Genomic DNA, 26,924 nt, shown 5'->3' on the forward strand with positions numbered 1-26,924 from the left:
CTGGTGGGTTATTGATGTGACCAGCCAGTGCTGGGTATGACTGCCTAGTGGCTTGTAGTCAGTGTCCCCAGGGGTCGTCTTTGTCTGGGGATCATTCCTGAGAGAACTGGCTTCACTCTGCTGGCTCGTGGAGATAAGCACTCTCTCCACATGCTGAGAGAAGATGATAAGGGGATTGCTTCACTAAATGAAAGAAAAAAAAAATAGCCCCACCATTGGAGCTGCTAAAATGAGAGACTTTATCTGTTCAGCTGGGAAAGACCCGCGATCATAGTCCTCAACCATAAATCAGAATTTGTTTTTCACAACATCGTATGCTCCGTTAGGAAGAAAACAAAATTCAAATGTGCCACACTTTTATCTCCATGTTCAATCTTAATTTTAGAAACAAATTGGGAGCCTCCACCTTTATTTTTGACATGAAAGCAGGTTATAAATAATGAACAACACATTATAGATGGTAAGGTGTTTTGTTTTATTCAAGACATTTTAAAGTTGTACCTTTTATATTGTTATTTATTATGTTTATGTCAGCAACACGTTTTGATTTAATAAATTAGTACATTTGTGCTTTGGAACAAACCTAAGACCAAAACTATATTTTAATTATAATTATCGGCTTTTCATTAGTATTATGTAATTATGTCAGCACTTGGTGCAATTTAAGTTCTAAACGATTACATACAAATAAATCACCAAAGCTACATTTAGAAGAAAACAGTAATGTTGCTTATAAAATGTAGAAATGTGCTCCCCAAAATTCGAAACTCATCATTTACAATGTAATTAAAGGCTGAAATGCAACAATGAATTGAACAAAACTATAAAGATTTCATTCTTGTAGGCGGAGCAAAGCATTTGCATTTAAAATAGTTTAAGCCTTGTCTGTCCGTCACTTCTGCCCGGAACCCTCTCATAGCTCAGCCTGCCCTTCTTCAGAGGCGTCAGTTCTGCAAAACCAAACACAAGGAAATATGTTGGTCTGTTTAAATAAAAAATGAAGACAGTACATATAGTACACTGTACAGTGTTGAAATACTACAGCTCTGCACTTAAAAGGAGCTGAAGTGCTGCTCAGATTAAGCTCAAACTTTAACTTAAACAGAACGACTTGCAAAAGAGAACATTTTAAATTCACCACCAAACTTTCCACAACAGTGTTTCTATGTTTAGTTGTTTCACATAAATATCTGTTTGCGTCAGTAGTTGTTTACTTATTTTCACTTTAAAATAAATATTTTACTTGCAACTAAAAATCTGCCATCATTCACCTGTTCCAGCCACGTCTGCAGCCTCCCCACTCCTCTTCCGCTCTCCTCCTATCCAGCATTTGGAGCCATACTTGGGTGAAATTGCTTTTATCCTGCTGCTGTTAGAACGGCAGCCTTGGCCACTTCTTTGTGGACTCCACAGTGTGACTCCAGTGGGAGGGCTCAGCAGGCTGCAGGTGATGTGGTGGCTGTTAGGATGCTGGAGGTCACTGAGGACAGAAGAGTAAGTTGGCATTTGAGTGTTGACATCAGGTAGCTGCTGCAGGACTGGACTTGACCTGAGGGCAGAGTCCAGCTTGAGAGGACTGTCCTCGGTGTTGTAAAGGCAGCTAGTGTTGCCGCTGAGGTTTAGTGGAGGCCCAAGTTTCCATTCGTTGTTGACTCTCCTGATAACTCTTCCGACTGCTCCAGTTGTGCTTCTCCATCCTGAAAACGTCTCCTCCTTTCCCCAGAACTCCCCACTGGGCCAGCTGCTCTGCAGGAAACCATCTGGATTGCCAAAGGAACTAGGGTCCAGTCTGAAGTCATTGTTTTCGTCTTGCAATATCAGGTCTGGGTCTTGGTCAAAGAAGCTGCTCCCTGTACTCGCAGGTGTAAACAGGACGTTGGTGTTGTGATGGTAAGAGAATGGCTGCTGAGGAGGAGGGGAGGTGGAACGATGCGGTTGGAAGGTTTGTTGGTTTGGGTCTGTGGTCACTGTCGGAGACTTTAGCTGGGTGAATGGTGTGGTCAGTGTGTAAAGGGAAGTGGTGTCACTGAACAGCTGAAACCAAGAAGAGAAGCAAAGATGATACATCCTGAACTGCAACAGAGAAATCTGAATTTGTTCAGGCAACTTAAACTTAAAGGTCAAGTGTGTAACATGTACAAGAGATTACTTAGCTGTATTCAACATAGTAACCTTTAAGTATAAGGTTACTAAGGTTAGTTTAAGTATAATATGTTTGTATAAGTGTATAATAAATAATAAAAACATATATTTGTTTTCATATGTTCCTTAGATTCGAGCCTTGCTTTATGAGGCCACCATCTTGCAGTGTCATGTTTCTACAGCAGCCTGTTACACTTTTTGGGCTGCAAATGAAGAATGTCATACTTTTTTGCTAAGGCCACACAGTTCCCTAATGTATTTGTGAATAGGAGCTTTTTGTTTTGCAGGAGTTTACAGTCTCACCATTAAATGTTACCAATTCTTACACAGTGGACCTTTACATGTACAACAAAGTGAGCTGAAACATTTTCTTATGAAAAGAACGGAACTGATGAATAAACAATTTCTTTTTTGGTGCATTCTAAAGTGTACCCGTATGATCTGGATCACCTTGAGGACTTTGTGTGGCACTTCAGGGAGGAGCTCATTCAGCTGTGGCAGCGAGGCTCCAAGCAACCACTGGAGGGTTGGCGCTCTCCTCAACATGAGCTGACTAACCAGAGAGTTAATGCATGGGAACTGCAACAGACACTCTTCCTCCTGGTGGGTAAAGCACACAGCGTGGCACGCCAACTCATACGGTTATAAAACTGATGTAAAATCAGATAAAATTGGTCAGTCAGTTAAAATCTGAAAGGGGTGCATTTTGTTATCTCATAACAAATAGTTTTTTATTGCTCGTTATGTTTGTATGTACTGACTCGCCTGGGAAAAATGAGAAGCCCTCACTTACAGTAGCTGTAACATTATTTAACTTTTTTTTTATACAGTGCAGATGATTGTAAGCCACAGTAGTCCTGAAATGAAGATAAATAGTTTTCTCCAGGTCAGTGACAAACAAAAGACGTAGCCTGTGTTTAGCATTTTGTTTATGTGTAAGGCATTACTAAAACTAAACAACAGACCAGTCTTTATTAATCAGCCATAGCTAAACAACACAAATCTTTTGGTTTGGATAGAGCCACAACATAGCTGAAGTAAATCAAGTCATTTTTGTACTCGATCCTCTTTGAAGGATTGGTTTTGTGATGCTGTGGTCACCTGTGAAGGCATCACACTCAACCAGTCTCTGTCCAGGTAACCGACAGGATCCCTGTCACTGGACATCAGGCTGTGGAAGCAGAGCCGACTGATCCACTTGGCAATTTCCAAAACCTCTGACACTATCAGAACCTGAAACAGAGCAGAGGAGACTAGTTTCCATCAATGTGCTCTGCACATTACTCCAGCAGCGCTACTACTTAAGTACTTTTTTAAGGTACTTGTACTTTACTTGCTACTTTATTTTCTACTTTCGCTAAGCTACAGTCAAGAAGCTTATTTTAGTTTCAATTTTAATTGTGCAAATTTTTTAATAAATTGTTACATTGTTGATTCACATTAAAACACAAAATAGAAACAAGAATAAATATTAAAGGTTCACACATTACTGTATGGCAAGTATTGGTATTGTTCTCCAGCAATAATACCTCTACTTTTACCAGCTGTTCTGTTCTGCTGAGGTGATGCACACGTAATTAATTCATAATGTTGTTTACAATCATTTGGTTTGGTTAGCGTTGTACATACAATCCCACTGTAATAGTTTATACATTTTCCTTTATTTAAAATAGCTATATATATATATATATATATATGTAGTATAATAGTGAGAATATATCTGTTTTCTTATCACTTAAGCTAATACTATTGTTGATAATATCCTGACCCAGTATTACAAACTACTAAGGTCATTAATGCCACTAGAGGGTGCTGCTTCCTAGTCCACACATCAACAAAATGGCTCATACAGGCCTGTTGACATTAAGTACTTAAGTACAGCAAATAGCTGGAAATGATGAGCAGTAATGAGTGGAAAAATGATCATGTTTTGAATTTTACATTCTACCTTGATCTGTAGATCCTTGGACTTCATCCCAAACAGCACCAGAGAAGAATAAACCAACACCAAGTTGCTGAAGGCTTCGCCATAGAATCTGCCATCACAAAGCAGAGGGAGCAGTGGAGAATCATTCATGATGTAATGTGAGTGACTGTGACTGTGTCTGTGTCTGTGTGAACTCTGACCCTCCTCCGTGGATGTCCGGGCAGTGCAGGATCAACCAACAGCAGCTATACTGAAGAGAGAGAGCGGTCAGCCTCATCACCAGACCCTCACTGGCTCGTTCCTGATGTAGCTCATCCTGCTTCTACACCAACAAACACACACAAACAGTACAGTTATATATGCTGACAATTAATTAAGATAACATTACACTAAGCTTTATTTCACCAGATATTAAAATACTGGTGATTAAAAAAGTGGATGTTTCCAAATCAAGTGCTCTCATGGTAGGTAAAGTTCTAAATGTATGAAAGTAGTCATGATACAGTCCTCACCCACTACTCTATGTTTTACTTTAATTAAAAAGTGTTGATACTTATTTCAATTATTACTTAATTCTTAATTTATGATTGATAAACTATTGTCAAAAAAAAAATGAAAAAGGAATTAATTTCTTAATTCTACAAACCACATCCCCCAAAACTGTTAATCCAAATCAGATTTTGTTGTTATGTTTTTCTGCTCAAAGACAAATGTAAATAACCACTCAATCTGGCACACAAGAAGCTCAGTAGATAAACACAAAGAGTTGACTGTTCCCCAAAAAGGATACAGCAGGTACTGCACCTGAACTATTATAGCAGTACTTTCATCCACTGTGACCACAGAATAGTGTTGAGTCCCACCAAGTATCTGCAGGGATGGACAGTGGCTCCTCTCCAACACGGTTATATTAAACCTGTTTATTACAACACAGAGATACAACTCAGCATATGGCATTTTAATGATATATTGTCACTCAAATGAACCAATTAGTAAAATCAAAATGTCTTCTGACGTTTGCTTAAAACCACTACTGAAAGATTCAGATTGGTAGTAAGAAAATAAAAATCACATTGGTACAGCAATACTTTTACTAAGCTTTTACTGGATATGATGTTATTGAATAAGATGATTTACTCTGACTCCAGTGTTTGTAGCAGCAGTGGACAATTAAGAAGCTCTCCTGTCACAAGCAGCACATAAGGCACGCTGTCTTCCAGACAGTTCTCCTTCGCTTTTTGGTGGAAAATAAACAAAAGAAAAAAACACAAATTAAGCAAAAAAGTTAGATTTCACAGCACAGTGTGTGTGTGTGTGTGTGAGATCATGTGCACTTGTTGGCAGCAGACCAGTGTCAGTGATGCTGGTGCTGAAGGTAAGGTGACTGATGCTCCTCTCTCTGCAGACTGTGGACCACGCAGACTGGCCCGGAGAGTCGTACTCCACCACCAGACAGAAACTGTTCCAGGGGAAGTCTGGACCTATGTGCTGCTCAAACACCACTGCACACACACTGTCAGACACACTGTTCAAACAGGATAGGAGTGTGAAAATTAAACTTTGTTAAATAAAGCAACATGAAATATTAACACAATGGAACAATTAACCGTCTATAACCAGTCTTAGCCAGCGCCACAACTCCTTAGCCATCTCTTTGACTTTTTGATTCATTCACACATTTTGAATAATGATTTCTTTCTGTTTGTATAGATCCAACTGTCTTCATTACCTGCTGACCACACTGGCACCATTCACTTTGGACTTATTCCCCCCAGGACTCAGGACAGTCAACGTAGCACCTGAGAGAATAAAACTCAAACAAATTTGTACAACACCGCATTATCACGCTAATGTTACAATTTGGCAAACACTGAAAAACTTAAGTCACTTTGACTTGCCAAATAAAAGAGTTGCTCACCGGCAACTTGACTCAAGATGTTGGTGATTGTAGATCTGTTGCTGTCAGGGTCAGTTGATAATATGACAAGAATCTACAGAAAGACAACCGAAATTCAAGTGCTGGACAAACAAGCACTGAATCATTTTGGTAAAGCATGAGTGAATGACAAAATGTAATGAAAGATTTTATTTCCATTAAATGTATTTAATGTTTCTTACTTCATACTCATGATCACAATGACAACACCCAGTCAGAAATCTACAACCAAAATGCAATACACTGACACAATATTTTCACAATAATTTTCTCGTGTTTTCAATACTGACTTTGTCCATGTTGCTCTGCCCTTTCCCGCTGTGCAGCCATGAAGCCAGCAGCTGCTGCAGCTCCTGCAGTTTGAGGTCAGACTCCTTGTTCTTGCGACTGAGGAAGAGGATGATCTGCAGCCTCTTCATCAGCTGCTCCAAACTCTGCTCCAAACATGCCTCAGCTGCCTTACTAAGGTATGCTATAGAGGTGCGAAATGATGCATACATCACAGTTTAGCGTCTATTATGTTTAGTATACATTGTGTTGTTTAAATGCCTTTTAATATTACTTTTACTGTCAATGATTTTTATGAAAGAGACTTAACTGCTAGACTTTATGTTTCCAGCTCTGCCAAATTATCAAATGTGACACCAACCTCACGCAGGTTTAGTGTCAAACTTAACGCAAGTGAAAGATTTAAGGTGTTTAAGGAGTTAAAAAGTGAAATTCTAGGAGTGACAGCAGCTCAAACTCACCCAGTGCAGTACTGAGGTCACACTTCAGCAGCAGCTCCTTGGATGTCACCAGCACATGAATCAGAGTGGCCTTTCTGAAAATCAGTTCCTGTTCTGCAACACAAAGAAATAGGATAATGACTTCAAGGAAAAAAAAGAAAATCACCAAAAATTAGAAATGTTGTGGCAGAGCAGTGTATGTGTCCTATTTTAAAAGGAATTCACAGAAAGAACATTAACATCAGTTATCTGTTCAAATGATATCACCGAACACTGTATAATCTCCATGACTTTGACTGTGGCATTAGTGTTGACGTAGACAAGTTGAGAGTTTCTGAGGATTACACTGAATCATATGAACAAACAATCAAAAAACAACAACCAGTAAGCAACAGTTCAACTGTGAATGGAAAAGACAGAGAAAGAGCAAACTGGCCAGGCAGGATAAAGATATAGATATTTCCAGCTTGATAATGCTCAAAAAAAATCATCTGAGACGTCACATTCATACCTTTGATCAGCTCTGGGCTTGAAGCATTTATTCTGCACAGAGCCTTCTCCTGCTGTTTGAGGATGAAGCGTGTTTGGTCGGGGGCTAGGCAGCTGAAGTCCCCCCACACAGGGAAGTTGAGGCCCAGCTGTCTGACAGAGTTCAAACAAGGCTGAGCGATGGCCAGCAGCTCACAGTAGGCATGCTGCTGGCTGTCTGCAAGGAAACAAGAACACAGAGGTTCAAAGAACGTCAACAGCATCTGAAACATCTTCTCAAACACAGATACTGTGCTACATACAGTTTGGTCTGTGAACAGCGACCTTCGGCAGCTTTTATATGATTGCAAAAGAAAATCACTGTTTACTCATATTAAAGCTGACTGACAATAAGTTAATAGACGACAAATACATGAAGGAGCCTGGTCTGTAATGTATAGCAGGGAAACATTAAGATAGACATTAAACATTATATCAGAGAGATATAAACAGAGAGATATCTCTCTCTGTTTCTCAGTGTGACAGCACATTGTTTTCCTATTGCCTGGTAACTTCCCATGCTGCTCACAGAATGATGTGTTTTACGACACGAGTGACAAAGAGAGGGCAAAAAAAAAAAAACAACAGTTATGAAAATAAAGCAAGGGCTGCCAGAAGTCATTCACTGGAGCTTTAATTAAAAAAAAAGTCCTTAGTCTCTTTTGACTTACATTTCGAATGCCTCAAAGGGCTTTGGTTAACGTTGTTTAATTTGGTTCCCTAATCACTCTACATACATATGCTTTTAATAATACATATTGTACAAGCTTATTTTACATGTGAAACATATCAAAACAACCATTAAAGGAATTTCATTTAACAAAATTAAATACAATTTAGCTCTATTAGTATCTATTTCTGAAAATGCTGGGTGTTGTACCTGTAGCTTGAAGCTGTATTACTCTGCTGTCTGGTTTCTCCTGACTGACTGCATGACTGATGACTTTCCACCGACCGGCTGACTCCTGCACTCTAGAGGCATTTCCTGACACGGTACCACCCATATAAATTGATCTCCTCTCCGATATTTGTATCTGCTCTGGAGGAGGTTGCGGCTGTGATGAAGCTTCCAGTGGTGCTGATAAAAAGTGAAAAAAGTGATAAGAGAACATTTGGGGGGGGAAAAAAAGGTGATGAAAATCATCTTCCACCTTTATAAGAGACACAGCTGACACATGTATTATCTGTCATTGTAACCACATTAGCATATGACTACAGCAGCAGCAGAACAGTGTGTACCTGGAGTACTGGCTGATCTCTGAGGTGCTGCAGTAACTGGAGTTGTCTGCTGGGATCTAAGTATCATGAAGGTGTAGAGAGGGTCAAGGTCCTTTTCTGGTGGACGTTTAGTAATTGGCTGATGACTGAGATTATCTCTTATTTTCAGGGTGGTGGACACAGCCTGCTCTGGAGGGAGGAAACTGTGCTTGGTCTGAAAGTCATTACCACCTGTAACGGTGTTGTTCTTATGAGCAGAAGACAAAGCTGCCAAATCGGAGAACCTCACTTTAGGACTGGGATCTTTGGCGTTTGCGGAAGCAGCAGGTTTTGACATTTTTACTTCCTCATTGTTTGTGTTGACATTTTGCAGAAGGGTGTTCTGAGACATGTCAGCAGTGATTTCTTTTTGTTGACGATTATCTCTAGCAGCCTCTGCTTGAAGAGCAGCATCTTCAGGTTTCTTCATGTGAGTTAACAGAGTATTCTTTGTAGGACTCATCAGGACGGGTCTTACTGTGGCTACAGTGGATGGACAAAAAGAAGAAAACTAAACAGGTGTGTTTTCGGAAGAGGCTGCAATCACATTTAATCATCTAAAACAAGCAGTACGGAGCACTACATACAATAAACAGGCCTTATTGATTATTTAGACACACACTTTATTAAGATATTTCAGTGATCAATGAATAAAATAACTAAATATTAGTACACATGGATGATAGAAAGAGTCACAAAAAACAAACACAAAATTTCAAATTTTGAAGCAGATGTGCTGCAGCAGCAGAATACCTCACCAGGTGTCACTCTTATTAGCTGTCCTGTGTACCTAATAAAGTGGCAGGTGAGTGTATATACAAATTTATACAACAAAGCAACATCTAATCAGATAATCTATAATTGTTATTACATTGTTGTCAAAATGATCTACTTTGCAGCTCTTTTCTGTAACTATGTTGCAAATTGCACAATTCGACCTATTCAGCAGTGACCTAAAAATCTATTAAATGACAAAAAAAACATCTCTACTCACATAGGACATGTCCCGGTGACACTTTCTTAAAGTCTTCCATCTTTTCCACTTCACTCGTGGGAAACCCAGTCATCATGCTCTCAGTGAACTCATGTGTGACTCCTGTGCTCAGCTGTGACTCCAGTTCACCACCAGCACATAAAAAGTCTTGTCTTTCTGATTTTATGACTTTCAAGGCCTCGGGTAGAGGCTGGTAGTTGATTGCTGGCACAGATATCGGAGGCTCTGTTATAAAACAGATTAGATTTTTCAGTAATAATAACATTTCAAGGATTATCCAGAAAAAACTATTTAACAGAGATGCATCTGCGAATTCATTTTTAATCAAATCCAACTGGTAAAACATCAGAACAGTCGATCCAGAGATGGCCTGACTTGTAGTTTAGTGATTTACAAAATGTACATAATTCATAAAGCAGGCACTTTTACCAAAGTTCTAGGTGAGACATTTGGAAAACTACGATCACAGATGAAGATAAAAGAAAATATGTTACCCAGTGGCTTTTAGTAATGAGAAGAAATGGGTAGAATGCCTCACAATTCTCTGGCACTTTAAACTCAGGAAGCATAGTGACATCTAGTGGTTAAGTGCAAATTGTTCAGATTTGCTCCTTAATACTGAATGTCTAGCACATTTTAAATGAATCAACAATATTCTTGTTCAGATGTGCTGTAGTTAGTAATATAAAACCTAATAAATGCATGTCTAAAATGTGAGCATATAAAAACGTGCCTATTGTTGTCTTTTAACTTAATGATTTTTATGTGAAGTATTTTGAGATAGATGTCATGAATACAAATATTCTCGAATGAATGACCAAATGAATCAATGCTCAGACTTTGTCAGTCGTGTGGTTTCTTCATTTGACAATGGTGGGGTGTTCCTTCAAATACAAAACTGTAAAACTAGACCTATGGATTACCTGCCAACAGTAAGCCCACCACAAAGTTTAGATGCTTCTCTGCTTTCCAACATGCCCTCTCCATTTCTTTTTGAGCTCTCGATGACACCAAACATCTACATGACAATAATTAAGGTCACAAGTCAAATTGTGCACTTACTACTAAATATCAGGATGAGTTATAAGTTTAACCTGGTATTATAACTTACTGTCTGCCAAGCTGTGACAATGCTTTCTTCTTGAGTTCAGAAGTGGACAGGCAGAGATAGGTGTGACCTTTTTTTGGAGATGGTGACAGAGTCACGTCCAGCTCCATTTCATATGGAAGCACGAGATGTCCTGAAAGAAATATTAAATTTAAGACTGGAGCCAAAATGGAACAATTTCTTTATTACAATAAAGAGGGTTACACTTTTCAAGTACTGTATGTTCTCTGTAACTTACGAATTAAATCTGGATCCATCAGGCATCCATTCATCTCGCATTCTTCACTGTGCTCCTTATCAAAGTCAAACTGGGCTTTATTCACTGATACTGATGCATCTGAAAGGGCAGCTGTTGGAAAAGCAACTAAATCAGTTTACAATTATGCATTTGAATTGAGTTTAGAACCTGCTTATCTTGTCTTCACCTTGATGAAGCACATCCACAACTGGAAGCTGTTCCTCCAGCAGCTCAGGAGCAACATCTATTTGACCACTAATATTTGAAAAGGAGGTGTAATTTTCTGTGGTCATTTTGAAAGTGTCCACTACTACAGGCAACAACAGAGACTTTAGGGGAAAAAGTACATATTTAGCCATTTCATACAGACAAATTACATGTATCTTTATTTATTTTTTTAAAATACCTCCTCCTTAATTAGTGTCTCTTTGCCAAACTCCTCATGTACATGTGCACGTGTCTGAGTGTCACTGGTGCACATGTCAGGTGTTTTTTCATAAGCAGCACAATGCCTGAAAAAGTAACCAAATGGTCTTCAAACAAGACAATCAAACCAGTAATGGAAGTGATGGGCAGTTTTTGAGATTTAACAAGCACTAGGACTACAAAACACACTTTTGGGTGAATATAAAACCATGTTTGCACCTGAATATTGATTCCTCAGAGATGGTGTCTCCTGTTGAGCTCAGCAGTGGATCGACCACAGGAAGAGTCCTCAGCCTGGAAAGTTTGGCTTTCAGCGTGGGTAGATGTCGCTTGAATTTTGGCAGGTAATCAACAACTATGACCTCTTCTGGCAGAAGGAGATCTAAGACAGATCGTTGTTATAGCAACAACAACCTTTTTAATGTCATGTAGAATGTAAATTCAATACCTTTTTCACTGTAAAACGGTGAGTTAGAGTTAGTGAATGTATTTACTTTTTAGCAGTAACTCCCAGATTTACTTTACAATAATTCCCTAATACAATTAGTTTTTTTAATTAATAATTTAAATAATCACAAAATGATCCATAAATATAGGCATCCTTTTGCATATTGTTTACGTGTATTGTTGCGTAAAAACAAATGTATGTGGGAATGCCGAAATTAGATAAGTTACACACAAACATCCTTGAGGCATTGATAGCATGCATTAGCTTTAACTTGACCTTTTTACCTTGTTACTTTACCTGCTGAGTTAAAGTTGTACTGCTTTTCAGGGTACATCTGAGCCACTGTCCACTTGAAAAATGATTCTGAACATTGATCACTGATGTGCAACTCTTCTGAGTTGCAAGTATCCTCATCTATATCTTTGATGAAGTTGGGATTAGAACTGGTTATTTTCTCCACATCCCCATTCACCCCATTTAGAGTTGCATTGAATCTGTAAAAATGTGTTTAAAAAAAAAAAAATCATCCACCTTTCACTGCTTGACAAGTATTAAAATTATGGCTGAAAGAATGGAATGCAGGAGGAGGAAATAATGCAGTGGTGACACCTTTCTGGTGAATTGACTGGTTGGTTTATTGCACCCAGGTCGTCAAGCACAGATCCACTGACAAAAAGTTTGCAAGTGGAGATTACCTTTCCTGTCAGGTGCATGAGAAATAATTATTCCATGTATGCGGAAGAAAACAAACACTAAGCACGAAGTAAAACACCAAGGAAGAGAAGGAGAAGAAAAGAGAATAAGAGGGCAATGAAACAACCCAGATGTCAACTGTTGTAAGACACCAAGAACAATATACTGCTTGGATATTGTGTCTTTCACCTTTCTTTGAAGAAACCATCACCTAGCAATACTGCTACCAAAATAATATGGACACACAGAGAGGTCATACTTGCATACCTCTGATCCACGGTGTTCTGTAGGTGACCTCAGGCACTTTACCACTGTGAGGGTACACGTCATGTGTACTCATTAAATAAGGTGTTGGCAGAGCCAGCAAGTTCATCATAACTTTCAAACTGGTGGTCATCTGGAGTAAACACATAAACACATTTTACACCTTTTACAGCAATCAATGTTGTTACACCTTTAATTTCTACACAATTTGTCATCTGAGGCAAAAACAACAACTGATACACTCACTTCAAACACATAGTCAAGTGCTTTATATCTGATTGTAGAGAAAATCTGAGGCATTAAACATGTGTTGTTTTCAGACCTGTAAAATGTATAAACAGAAACTTTACAGACATAAATGAACATAAATTTGGGATTATGGAATTGTTAATTTGATATTTCTTACCATGTTCCCAATAATAATACATTTTTTGTGGGCACCAAAGGTAGATGACCTTAGGTGTTTTGAAAGGTGTCCACAAAAAATGTATTAATCTAAGTTTCATAATAACATCCTGTACAATAAAACTACAGTGATGAAACAATTAAGAGTAAAAAAAATAAAAATAATACACATTTCCAGTGTTTATCTTAACAATTAACGTTACATTATTTCTTAAAATAAACACATTTATGAACATACAATGAATATTAGCAGTTTGTTCCTGTATGCTAGGTTAATTACCTCAGTATGCTACATAAAGATGTTAGCAAACCTTTTCTTCTATGGCCTTCAAATAAAAACATATTGAGGTAACTAAAAGCAAGATTTAAACAAATAAAACTTTAATAACCAGAACGTGCTGTTTTATTTTGAACTTACATGACGATGTGAGTTTTTCTTTGCCGCGTTTCTCACTGCGATTTAAAACAGTCGCTCCTGTTTTCGTGTGCGCAATTGATTGGATAGTTACGGTAAATGCTTAACAATTAATGCAACTTTATTGACAATGCATAACAAACATTGGCATTACAATGGGAACATAAATTGCAGACACCGAACACTACAGAAAGGTGGACTGAAAAGTGCACAGCTAAATGTGAATATATTGCAAAATTATGTTCAGAAAAATTTAAAGAATAGACTAAAACTAAAACAACAAAAAACAGTGATTTAAAAAAAGGGGAAAGGTTAAAGTACTAGGGGGTTACAGTTAAATATCATTGGTTTTCCATAATAATGATGAATGCTTTGTTGAATGATGTTTTAGATGCCGCATTGATTATTATTATTGCTGGCATTTACAGAACAATACACAAACAGATCAGAGTCCAATCAGACCATTTGTGTCACTTCTCTTTTAAAGTTCTGCCAGCGAGAGGAAGCATTAGAGTACAAATAATTGTGCACTATATTAGTCTATATGTATCTGTCACAAGCTGGTTTTATATATTATTGCTCAATTAATTGTTTCATACCAAAATACAGTACAGGTTTTACAGACTGATTACAGATAGCAAGACAGAGTTTAGGATGGTTTGTACTTACTAAAGAACCTTAAAAATATGTAAATTTAAATATCATTGGCCAGATCAAATCAAAGATGATGTTTGTCAGAAAACATTTTTCTGTCCATCATCTGCAAATTTGTTTGGTAAGAGTCTGTCTGGGTTTCACGGAATGAACATCTGCTGTGTTCTCTGGGTGGTTGTAAATCTTGTTTTTATCATGGGACAGACTTTTAAACATCAGTGAAAAAGATCAGTGTTTAGATTTGACTGGTTTCTCATCAAGGTGAGAGGAAATACTCCCAACTCTTTACACTGCTATGTTAATGATCCAGCTATTTAAAGCTTATGAGATACAAAGAAACAACCACATACCTTTCACATGTGTATTTAGGAACAGAGTTCCTCAAGTTTTCTTTGTTTTTAATACTCAAATTATCCCCATCACATACTCACTTTAATGATGAGATGGTATCTCAGCGACACTGAATTGCTTTAAGTGTCTGTAAACACCCATGTAATAATGGTCTGGGAATGTTTCGCTGTAAAACTTGTCACAGTGGAGAAAAGACTGAATGTAAAGAGCTCAGTTCAGTTCAAGACTTTTCTTACTTAAAATTTGGATAGACTTTTTCCTCTTTGTGTCACATTCTGTTCTCCTTTCTGTGCTATTGTGTGTATATAGCTTCTAATGTGTAACATTGTTGTTTATATAGGTTTTATGTTGTTTTTATGTCTTTTGTTAATGTAATGGCTACCTTTAATCATGTACTTGTGCAAATAATATATATTCAACATATACATCATTATAAACTCATCACACATGACACACAATCCTCCATGAAAATTCTCTGAATGAATAGTGATCCCCAAATTACAATGTGGTCAAATTACACACATACATTCACGGTAAAGATCACCAGATTCCTTTAAGTTGATTTCTGGAAACCTTTTTTTCCCCAAGTTTCCATTTGAGAACCTTTGACACACTTTTGTTATTTAACGGTGGACATTGTCTCAGTGTTGTCATGACGCCCGTCTCACATTACAGAGACTGTGAATGGCAGCACAATGGCTTTTATCCATAGCACTGTAGATGTTGATGTTGAGTGTTTATATGCCGTACATGTGCACCTGCAGAGCTGAGTTTATAGTGACCACAGGTTTAAAGCTGTTGTTCTTGGCAACAATAAACATTCCATGACTAATAGTTACATCATTTGTTCTTCAATATAAAATAAGTATTTATGTAATATAGTCTGCCATGCCTCTGGCACAACCTCTGGTGTGCACAGAAAAAGACATCCAAATACCAGACTGATGTCAACAATAGACTGCTACTTGATACTAGTGGCTGCAAGTTGCTGAGTTTCTGCCCTCTTGCTGTGGAATCATGTTTTCTTTGTTTCTCCCTCCGGTTTGTTCTGCGAGTATCAGTCAAAGTTTCTATTTGTACTACAGTTTCTCTGAAATGACACATCCACACTTTTTAAATGTTCAAACACAGTTTTATTGACACTGTACAGCTGTTTTTTTTGGATGATTGGCTTTTTTTTTTCTATAAGACGTTCAGTCTTCCAGCTGAGATGTTGTGCAATACTGTTACGAGAAGTATTGCACAAAACAGTTTCTACATAGTATTTGTTTACAGGAAATTGGTTTCAAATATTTAAGCCTTCCAAAATCCCCTCTATTGGTACGAAAGGAAATCGTTTGACACTTTTGGAAACATTTACTTCCATGCCAGACATGATGACGTGCTACCATGCCACTATACTCAATAACTGCTTTGCTGAACATAAACACATTTTATCTGAATTAAACTATAGATAGATAACCTGTAATTTGTCGAGTGCCAACACAATCACGTTTCCCTTTGAACTGTATTGTCAAACAGACTTCAATTTTAAATGTTGTAAATGTCATTATTTTGCTGTAAGGATGAACTTATTCTTAACTTCATCTGAAGAAACACTGAGACTAAACGAGGAAGACACAGAAAACAAGATAATTGTGGAAAATGATCCACCGTCAGCAGACACTTTGGGTTTACAATGTGACATTCTTTTGGCTCATTTTTTGCGTTCCTCAATCTGCTCCACCTCGCTGGACTCATCCACCACTTTACCGTTAATCATGGTCTGAGTGACGACTTTTACAATCTTCCTGGTCCTTACATCAGGGTCTTCTGTGACACAAACGGAAACAAAGGGGTTAGTTAGAAAGCTATATATTTCTTGTCTACTGTAATATTAATATCATTCTATATACTTTATAGATTGTGCTAAAATAAAAATGTATGTAAGATAAGTTGAACTTACTTTTAGGAGGTGGAAGAGTTTCTTTCACCCTGTGGGACAAAAAGAACACAATAACTTAAATCATATTCGTTTAATGTCTCAAACAAACACATTTCTCTTTTCTAATATAGGTTTTATGACCCTTTCATATTGCATACTATTGTTCTTATTTGTGATAAATGCCTGTCAATGATAAAAATGTGAAACATACTAATACAATTTAAAGAAAAACAAAAGTGTGCTCAGTTCATGGTTAAGCATGCAGTTAACCAGTTACAGTATGTGCTCTCCCAGCCCTCACATACATTTCTTCTCCTTCCAGCAGCCTCCTGTAGGTGGCGATCTCCATCTCCAAGTTCTGTTTGATGCGCAAAAGCTGTTCGTATTCGGTCTTGTTGCGTTGCATGTCCAAACGCAGCTGAGACAGCTCGTCCTCCAGCTGGGTCAGCGTGATCTGAAGACGCTCCATCTCCACAGAATATTTATGGCCCGTTTCGCCCAGGTTTCCCTCCAACACTGCCACCTGTTAACATGCCGGAAGCAAAGGTATTGACTGATTTGAACATTTATTTAATCATTGTAACCTTTTTGGCTCTACAGTATATGCACAATGTATATAACATGGTTGTTAAGGGCCCTTTAACCCTGAAGATTGCAGGTGATTGTGTCTGACAGTGGTGACACCTTTTGTTGACCAAACAATAGTTACACCTCTGATGTACAGCTCTATCACCCGCTATCGCTTTGTGTTTACCTGCTGAGCTCATCCATTCATGAATCCCTCAGCAGACACTAGAGACTGTCAGCGCGACAATATCCCTGTATTCAGTGCTGTGTGCTCACTATCAGGCTGAGCAAACAACCACAAGCTATATTTGCCTTCACTGAACAGCTTAGTACTCTGAATGACAGAAAAAAAGCACTGAATGTGTGGGTCCGTCTGCTGTGTACACTTTACCACTGTAATAGTATCGTTGACAAAGTGAAAGGAGGCTGTTGTCTATAGTACACCCAACATCTATGCTAAAAGACTAGAGCACTTTCAGTTAATTTAATTAATTTAATTTCACAATGCATAAACATCCGCTAGGGATTTTTTTTTCATTACTGCAGTTAAAAATAAGATTTAAATACAATTGAGCACAACCACAAATAGTTGTACTATTCCATGTGTATGTCTATACGCTCAAAACATGGTGCCGACATTACCCACAATGCATCTCAAATGTGAGTCATTCATTTGGAGCTTTGGGTGTGTTTTGATGTTGCATTAGCAGATAATGTAGCTTCCTAGTTCAACTGTACCAACCATTGTCAGAACTTATGGGCCAAAGTGATTTTATTGTACAGTAAAAATTTAATTTTGGGCCTTTTTCTGAGTAAAAAAAGAGACAACTTTGATGCTTAATTTCTCAAAAAATATACAGTAAAAATAGTTGATAATGAGTCAGGGAGTAGTCAGCATGCTCCTGAGATCAATTGTGTAAACCATTGTCAGAACTTATGAGCCAATGTGTTGTTATTGTACAGTAAAAATATAAATAAATTAGGGAACATATTTAGTTCAATAGCTTCTGGACAATGTGACCCAATGTCTTAAAATCAGCATGATTGATGGCCCTTGTATTAGTAACGTCTTATTTTGAAAACCGGAAGTGATCGAGCCGCTATCAAACTGGCGCTGATTCTCAGCCGACTCCCAGCTTTCACCGTAAGTTCGACTGCACGGGCGCACTTAAAATACGAATGACGGCTCACTTGACCTCGCGAAGACGAACGACGGCTCACTTGACCGCAGTCTTCCTTATTGCAAACCTGAATCAGAGATGATAAGCAGGTGAGGGAGGTCCGTCAAACAATAACACGTTTGTCACAAATGTATGCATTTGAATTCCTCAAGATTTGCACATGGATTTTGACTTGACTTGAACTGATTAATTACAAATTACAGACAAATTGATGAAGTCGTAGAAGTGCTGACGCAAACTTGAAAGGTGGAAAAAAGCAAAAGTGAGATAAACCTAAACATCTGTTAAATCAGTGTTTCTACATCCTGGTCCTGGTGACCCACAGCCCTGCATGTTTTAGAAGTTTAATTGCTCCAACACACCTGAATCAAATAAACGGGTCGTTACCAGGCTTCTGCTGATGAGCTGAACATTTGAATCAGGTGTGTCAGGCAGAGAAACATTAAAAACATGCAGGGTTGTGAGTCCCCAGGACCAGGATTGAGAATCCTTGTATTAAATGAAACTTGAAAGACACAGACAAAAACATTGGAGATAATCTGTTGTAAGTATCATTAGTTATGGCGGTTTTCACGTCCACACTCCACCTATGCACCATTTTGTTCACAGTGTTTTACCTGTTTGCGGAGACTATCGAGCTCGACCTCCAGAGCCTGCAGGAAGCGTCGTCTCTCACTCAGCTCACTTTGGGCACAACGCAGAGCCTCGTTGCTTTCTTTCACCTCAGACTGTATTGCTTCCAACTGTGGGCACACGCACATTAAAGTAATATAAAGTGTAGTGTGCAGTCTGTAATTTAAGAAAGACTGGGGAAATCAGAACTGACCTTCTTGAGGTACCAGGCCTCAGCCTCTTCCTTGTTCTTACGAGTGATGCCTTCATACTGGACTCTCAGCTCGGCCATCGTGGCCCCCAGATCAGGACTCTGAGCTGCGTCCACCTCCACATTCACCTGCTCGTTGGCCAGACGTGCCTTGAGGGAGTTAACTTCCTGCAGTCATTTAATGAGAGGAAAGAACAAATGAAATGAATTCTTACTTCTTATTGTGCTTTCCACCTCACAAAGTCTTTAATGTGCTAACATCTACATCTGATATGAAATGTTTCTTTTTCTGACCACATTATGGTGACAAGGAAGGCTCAGACTTCATCCTGGACACCACACCTGACTGTCTAAATATGCTCTTTCCCTGTGGCTGATGGGCTCAGAGACTATGACTCTATGGACACAGAGGCTTTGTTTACATAACCACTGACAGGAAGTGTCATGGCTACAAAGACAAAGGGTGTGTCCATACACTTAACATAATCATGTTTCAAAGACTGTTAAACCTTCTGGTCTGGCTGAGTAAGCAAACATAAACTGCCTTAGAACTGGTTCATGCTAAAATGAACAATATGATATCACAAGGCTGTGGTTTTGTCAGAATTAGTCGCGGTGATGCAGCTCAAACAGGATCACACTTGACGACTTGTGAAGCGGCTATCTTGATGAGTAACTGACCAATCGTGACCTTCGCCTCGACAGGGAGCTCACCTCGTCATGATTCTTCTTGAGGAAGTAGAGCTCCTCCTTCAGACTGTCCAGGTCACCGCGCAGCGTGGCGATGATCTGGTCATGGTCTGACTTTGCTCTCCTCAGAGCCTGACAGTCCCGCTCCACCGACTGGCACAAGGTGGCCTCTGCCTCCCATCTTTAAAGGAAATAAAAAAAAAAAAGAAGAGATCGAAAAGGGACCATTACCACATGGTACAACACTTGTACAAAACCAGGCCCTCTACATAAAGTCTGCTTTTGATGAGACACCACAAAGCAAAATGTATGCAATTGACCAAACAACCAAAAATGTTTTTTCAAAGCCTTTTCATCCTCTAAGGAGGACTGTAGTGGTAAAATACCACATTGTGAATTTAGTTAAAGAGCAGAATGTGCTCCAAAACTAACATATAGATGAAAAACTATGAGAGATTCAATGGTTTTACTGATAATCTTATCAGTAGTAATCTTGTAAAACCATTAAAATATGAAAAACACTATACAATACACCATGCTGTCCGTATTGGCTTAAAGTGATGTCCTTTATGCTTATTACCACTAGTGGACACTGTGCTGTTTGTTTAATCACACAAGAAAGCTACTGTTGCTATTGATATCAACCTCTCCATCAACACATGTTGATGACATCATTTATTAGTATGCATAAGCACACATTTAGAGCAAATGTTTTGCTGTGTCTCTCATGTATTTTCTCACAATTCGCCATCTGTGTCGTTGCAGACCAAAGGATAATTTAGAAATATTAATGTATACAGGATCATGTTATATTATATCATAATGTGGCCACCACAAGCCAAAGCTGTGATTTATGAATGACTTCATTCACCTTGAATAGCATGAAATCTCTAAACGGACACAAGTGGAAAAAAAACAAACCATGAAGCCCGAGCAAAGATCCTCATGTCAAAGTACACATGCACTTTGCTGATTCCATGAATCACTGTCAATTGATGTATCTCTGCTTCACATCAGGTCACGGAACATACCATCAACACGATGTGAAAACCAGCAGCAGTGGGTGTATCCTTCATCTTGCCAACTGCATGCTCTTCAGAGACAGACTTTGTCTCTGTGATATGGACAATCTGTCACATCCACTCACTGACAGCACCGTTGTCAGTCTCCTGCGGGTGCCTGAGCACCGTGGGAATGGGACTCTTATTTCGCACGCCTGACAGAAAGGTCATTTATTCACATTGCTTTGCAGTCTGACGCTCCCATGTGAACCCTCACGGGCAAGTCAATGAAAGAAACCTCTGTGTGACACTCACTTGACCCTGAAGTCGTCAGCTGCCAGCTTCGCATTGTCAATCTCCAGCATTATACGAGCATTTTCCAGCGTTTTCTTTCTCACCTGGGCAGAGGAACATGGAAAGTTAGTTCAGATTTGGTACAGGCACTGATTTGACTTGGAGGACATTTTGTTACTGTCAAACCAAAATGAGAGAGTCACATTTTTGATCATAGACTTATTTCTTGCATCCGCTCTCTGTAAATATTGTCCCACTGCCTTGCCTGTTTTAGATGTTTCCCTGTTCCAACACACTCAATTAAAATAGTCAGCTCCCCATCAAGCTCTGCAAAAACCTGGTAACAACCCATTTATTTGAATCAGGTGAGATGGAGCAGGGAAAGCATCCAAAACATGCAGGGCAGTGGGTCCCGAGGACCAGGATTGAGAAACCCTGTATTAGAGGAGTCAGGGATCAAACCAAGACCCTTCAGTTGGGAGATGATCCACTCTACCACTGCTCTCAGATTGAGTAACCTGAGAGATGGCAAACATGGGACAGTTGAGAGAAAGTGAGTGCTCCTATTTGCTGTTTCACTACAGATACTCAACATACAGGTTTCTTTGGTGGACATATCGTGACTCCAGCACCAGCAATGACTACACTGCAAATAAACCTAGAAATGAAGTCTAAAAGAGAATTGGGCAATAATTGCAGTGTCACATGTTATCTGTCATGTATTAAATGAGTATGCATGTTGCAGCTGAATATCCCTGTCCCTTCTAAGTGAGCCTTCATTTAGGAACATGGGGGGTCCAAAATGGTGTCCTCCATAGAGCTGACCCAGCTCCTTCTGTAAATATTAAAGGCTCATTCTGGGGTCATGAAAAACAAGGTGATTCTACACTGATACATCTAAATATCATCATCATTTCTGCAAAGCATCAAGATTTTACACACTGGAACTTTAAGATGATCAATGATATAAATCATCAGGTGGGTAATTTTTTGGACACTGACCTCCTGCCCAATGGCATGTGCCTGAGCCATCATCCCCTCAATGTCGTGCCCTTTGGGAGCTTTCTCCAGCATGAGCTGTTTGATCTTCACCTCCAGTTCAGCGTTGGACTTCTCCAGAGAGCGCACCTTGTCCAGGTAGTTTGCGAGCCGGTCGTTCAGACACTGCATGGTCTCCTTCTCACTGGCACCGACACCGAGGCCGTTGAAAGAGAGGCTGGAGCCGAGCATGTTGAGGCCGTTGCCCATCGAGACGGAACGGGACAGGGACAGCGTGTTGACAGTGGACAGAGGTGAGACGGAGGACTTGGAGCGGATGCTGCGTCCACTGTCCCTCACAGACATGCTGGAGAAGGAAGGCTGACGTACAGAGTAGCTGCGCACAGAGAACGTGGAGGCCATGGTGTCCTCTGCAGGAGATAAGGATTAATGTCTCTTTATCAGGGCATTCATGGAGCTACATGTATGTTTATGTGTGTGTGTGTGTGTGTGTGTGTGCATAGTAAGGCCAGAACATTAACCTTTGTGTCAATGTGCAAAACACTCAGACGTCAGAATGGCAATTCTTGACCTTGGAAACAGTTGTCAAGGAAGGACACTGAATAAACATTTAAGTCAACATAGTCGTCTTCTCCGGAAAAAGCTCAGAGTAACAAAATACAACATTGTTTTGTCTCGTTTTGGTTATTATATTATTATATTACATATTACTGTGCTACTTTTGTAATTCTGGGTCTATTTGTAGTTATGCTGTTGTTGATTTACATTACATTTCATAGTTTTATGGCTCTTTGTAGGCGTTTAGAGTCACCCTTTAGTCATTCATCATCTCTCTGTCTTTACTTATGTTTTATTTATTTATTTCATTATTATTGACATTATTACATCTTTTTTGCGGGAGTTTGATTGTAAAATGGTAACTGTCACTTTATATACAAAGGCTCCTGTGCTGGGGCTCCCAATCTGTTGAGCCCCTTTGCGAGACGGTAAGCTTTCATAATTAATGTTAGTTAAAATAAAAGTGTTAAATGTGAAACATTGCAGTTTTTTCTAGTCAGTTTTAGAGTCTGGATGCTTTACACCTGCCTCTTTCTGTCATAATGGTAATTCACAGTCTTATAAATAAGAACAGAGGAGAAAGATTACAGTACTTACATGGATGTCAGTTCCTCACTCGGTCTTCTCCTCTGCTCTTCTGTCAGGTTACGACCTGGATGGTGTGAGTGACCGATGTTGTTGGACCAGATTTCACAGGTGAGTGTAGCTGCAGAGGCAGGACTCTCTGTGTGGAGGCGGAGCCACCGTTCATGGGTCCAATCACGTCACAACAAAGTGGATGCTGTAACTAGACACCTTGTAGAAGACTGATTAAAAATAACTCTCATGCACATAAACTAAACTAGTGTCAAATTTTTTTTTTAAATGCAGCCTATTGTGTGCAGCATCACAGGTTTGCTGTAAGTTGCCCCGCGTGATCTACTGTAAAAGAAAATTAAATCAACCCTTTTACTGTCTGTTAAATATTCATTCAAATTTTACTTAAATACATTAGAATCAGGAAAGCTGTACGACCATACAATTAACCTCATAATATAAGTACTTTAACCTCAATCTCAAAATATAATGTTAGTTTGTCTGTATAATGAGTAACTAGACCTGCAATCAGTCTGAAATGTAGTTAATTATATGTTCATGCATCAGTTAAATGATATTTAAATAATATTTTCTGTTTTCACAACATCCAGTTTGACTGTTTGTTACAGGAGGAAAAGCACAGGTGTAAACATTCAAATGAACAATGGCAACATTCCAATTCGCTTTCTCAGTTTCAGAGTGCTGTGACGAGGGTCGTGGGGGCCGGATAATGAGTGCATATTTTCAGTAACACCTGTGTGCTTATTTGGCCCATACAGTACAACCTGATTTTAAGAGTGACCGGTGTAACCTGGAGCACAAACCAGTGTGGCTCACTGGCTGAATACAGGGACCTGGCTGTTTCCAGTGCACACTGATCCCATTAAGTGTCAACACAATGCATTCACGGTGATGTGAGAAGCTGGCTTCACCCAAGGAAGCCCCGGCGGGGTGGGGAGAAATGGGAGGAAGCACGAAACAATAGAGCGACAGAATGAAAAGAAAGTGAAGACCCCTGAGAAGTGCAGGGCGTAGGTCTGGTTGAACTGGAAACCTGGCTTATATTCACACACAGACCCAGAAACACACCTTTTTTTGTACATTTGATAAGTGACACTGACCTGGTTCGGGGCTGTACATGCCTTTCACTCCACCCACAGACACATACAGTACACCCAACCAAATGAAAACCAAAGGATGATAGGGAAAAATAATGACCTCAAGGATGCTGATATAATCAAATTTACAGTAAATAAAAGGGGTGTTTTTCCAGTGTTGATTGCATTTTGGACTGATCATGGTGTAAAATTTCGTATGTGCTTTTTTATAATCTGAATATTATCAGCGAACGGTCTCCAGAGAACTGAGACAATGACATGAATGACTCAACTCCGTCCAGTACAAAGAGGTTCAGGGAACACTAACAACATTTCAACACAAGGAAAACTTCATTTCCTGTACTTTAATTGCAGGATGGTTGTACTGAACTGTATAAGTTGTTGCAGGAGTTCCTTTATATTACATATTATAGAAAATACATAGTAAGGAGTGAACAAACTATACAATTGTATGCTTACTCAGATCTGCATCTGTAAAGGATTGTTGTTGTTGTTGTTGTTGTGAAAACCAGCTGAGGGCAGATAAAGGAGGTTTAAACAAAGATTTTCATGAGCCAACTTCAGCAGACTGCACCATGGTCATACTCCCACCTTGTGGCAGAATGAATGTACTGCAGTATGCAGAGTTAAATAAGCTTTAAAACACAAAAAGAACACATCATGCTCTGCATGCTGCTTTTCCTGTGCAGAGTTGAAACTGTACCTGTAACTGTAAATAAATCAGTCACAATGCACAAACTGCATCAGTGGACAAGGTCTGTTCCCAGCAGATCTACCACATTTATGCTCACAATGTCATCAAATAAAAGTACAGTGTGTTCCAGTTAGAAAGTTAATTGACAAAAATAAAATCTGATATCTATTATATGTTTTCATTGCTGTAAAACCGCCTGAAAATAGGAATTAGCCCTTCATAGCGTCAGTGGGACCAGTTCTTTTTCCACCACCACCACTTTGTTCTGCCAAGTTTAACTCAGAAAGACAAACACACAGAGTGGGCCCTTTGTGTATTAAAATTATGCAAATGCCACTGTAGAGTATCCTACACAATGTTTTGGGGTAGAAGGAATTCAGCTGGTTGTAATTTAAATGCTCAGCATTACAGTAGATGCTCCTACATCCTCAACCCCAGACAACCCCCGAATGGTCCAGTGTGTAAACATGAGTGACATCTAATGGAGAGACTGCAGATTGCAACAAACGGAGGACCTCTCCTATAATCGCTCCCTTCCCCAAACCTAACACTTTGGTGACCTCCATAAAGAACGTAAACTCTTAACAAACTCTTTCAACCCTTCCTTTTACGTCTTTATTGCTTTTGTGTGGGCATAAAAACGAGACAAGTGAACTTAGAATTGTGACGTATTTCCAAATTTCACCAATTCAATCCGATTTTAAAAATTTTGAGTACTTTTTGCACAGGTGTGTTTATAACGTTGGCCAGTGCTGCTCAGTGGCTGCCTTCTAAGATTTCAAGTAGAGGATGGGTTAAATCCAGAGGAGCAATTCCCCTCTGCGGGACTAATAAAGGACTCATTCATGAATTAATTTATTTATAATCTATAGTGCTTAAACTGTCAGGATTGCAGGTCAGCTGACATTGGGTGAGAGGCAATACCACAGAGCCAAAATACAGAGACAAATCCTTCCACCCATCCATTATTCCGTTTACTATAGAGTCTGTATGTCTTCACACTGTGGAGGATTCCTCTGTATAACACTCTGCTGTGCTGTGAATGTCTATCTGTGCCCAACATGCTTTAAGAGAGTGATTTCAATCCTGTTTCTCCAGCTTCTCAAACAGAGGTGCTGTGCTATTTCAAAAGCCATGATCATCCTGTGCTGTGTTCGTTTTTCACACACACACTTACTGTAGCTGTATGTGTTAGCGTTCCCCTGCGGTGTGCTTCTGTGAAAGGCATGTTCCATACATGACAAAGGTCTTTTTTTGTCTTAGGATGTCTATATGTAGCAGCCCCATTGTCCAGGAACAAATAAATTCCTTTTGCTCCGTTTTGTCTTTGTTTAGAAACTTGATACTGAACCCAGTGGTGTGGAGTTTTTATAGCAGGGTTTAAATGGAAGGCCTGTGCAACATCCTCACTTAAACAAAACACCCTTAAACCACAGAGTAAATTCTCTCATTTTTTATATAAAGTCAGGACATTTTCACCAAAAAAAGGGTTAACCCCTCAAGTGTCAAGTCTGTCGCCCTCAATCTGAGAGAGGCTCAAATTGCAGCTGATCAATGACATGAAATTTAGATATGCTGATGTAAATGTTTCCAGAAATAAGCAGCTGTTTTTTTTTGGAAAAAAACCAACTCGCAGTGCATGCATTTTGAAGCTTGAGTAACAACCCATATTGTGAGGTCTAAGCTGAGACCTCACAATATCATACAGAGAAAGATAAACCCGACATTGTACTGTATATTACATTATATCCACTGCTAAATCTCATCCAGTGTTTCCTGATTGGACTTTTCTGTGCTTATGTATCTCTATATCATCAGTTTGGCAGCATTTCTCTTACAAAATAAAACAAAATTCCTTTATTTGAGAGACTAAAACATTATCGTACACATCAGCCATTCAGTCAAATGATATTCTCAAGTGAAGACAGGGGGTACAAGAAAAGACCTGCCGACATATGGCAGCATCTGAAATAAACTTGAGGAGG

At 39.1% G+C, this 26,924-nt stretch overlaps 2 protein-coding genes across 2 annotated transcripts; both read right to left on the minus strand.

Moving 5' to 3' along the window:
- Window positions 1-537: 537 nt before the first annotated feature.
- LOC122769445 (protein shortage in chiasmata 1 ortholog) lies at window positions 538-15,335 on the minus strand. The gene is made up of 27 exons (XM_044025970.1): window positions 15,265-15,335; window positions 12,936-13,011; window positions 12,693-12,822; window positions 12,342-12,432; window positions 12,030-12,226; window positions 11,504-11,651; window positions 11,046-11,113; window positions 10,859-10,969; window positions 10,624-10,753; window positions 10,436-10,530; window positions 9,513-9,737; window positions 8,501-9,001; window positions 8,142-8,339; window positions 7,245-7,439; window positions 6,755-6,847; window positions 6,296-6,477; window positions 5,988-6,060; window positions 5,799-5,868; window positions 5,419-5,594; window positions 5,207-5,303; window positions 4,874-4,985; window positions 4,270-4,391; window positions 4,091-4,178; window positions 3,244-3,375; window positions 2,593-2,742; window positions 1,272-2,034; window positions 538-950 (listed from the first exon to the last, which is right to left on the minus strand). Exons 1-27 carry the CDS (start codon window positions 15,333-15,335, stop codon window positions 865-867), a joined length of 4,380 nt encoding a protein of 1,459 aa, XP_043881905.1. The 3' UTR covers window positions 538-864.
- Window positions 15,336-15,657: 322 nt separating this feature from the next.
- Window positions 15,658-23,221, minus strand: krt1-c5 (keratin, type 1, gene c5). The gene is made up of 9 exons (XM_044026144.1): window positions 23,149-23,221; window positions 21,997-22,403; window positions 21,016-21,098; window positions 19,724-19,880; window positions 19,013-19,177; window positions 18,804-18,929; window positions 16,744-16,961; window positions 16,460-16,488; window positions 15,658-16,326 (listed from the first exon to the last, which is right to left on the minus strand). The coding sequence occupies exons 2-9, from the start codon at window positions 22,393-22,395 to the stop codon at window positions 16,211-16,213; spliced, it is 1,293 nt and encodes a 430-aa protein (XP_043882079.1). The 5' UTR covers window positions 22,396-22,403; window positions 23,149-23,221; the 3' UTR covers window positions 15,658-16,210.
- Window positions 23,222-26,924: the final 3,703 nt, after the last annotated feature.

Source organism: Solea senegalensis, linkage group LG5, assembly GCF_019176455.1.
Source record: "Solea senegalensis isolate Sse05_10M linkage group LG5, IFAPA_SoseM_1, whole genome shotgun sequence".
Taxonomy (NCBI): Eukaryota; Metazoa; Chordata; class Actinopteri; order Pleuronectiformes; family Soleidae; genus Solea; species Solea senegalensis.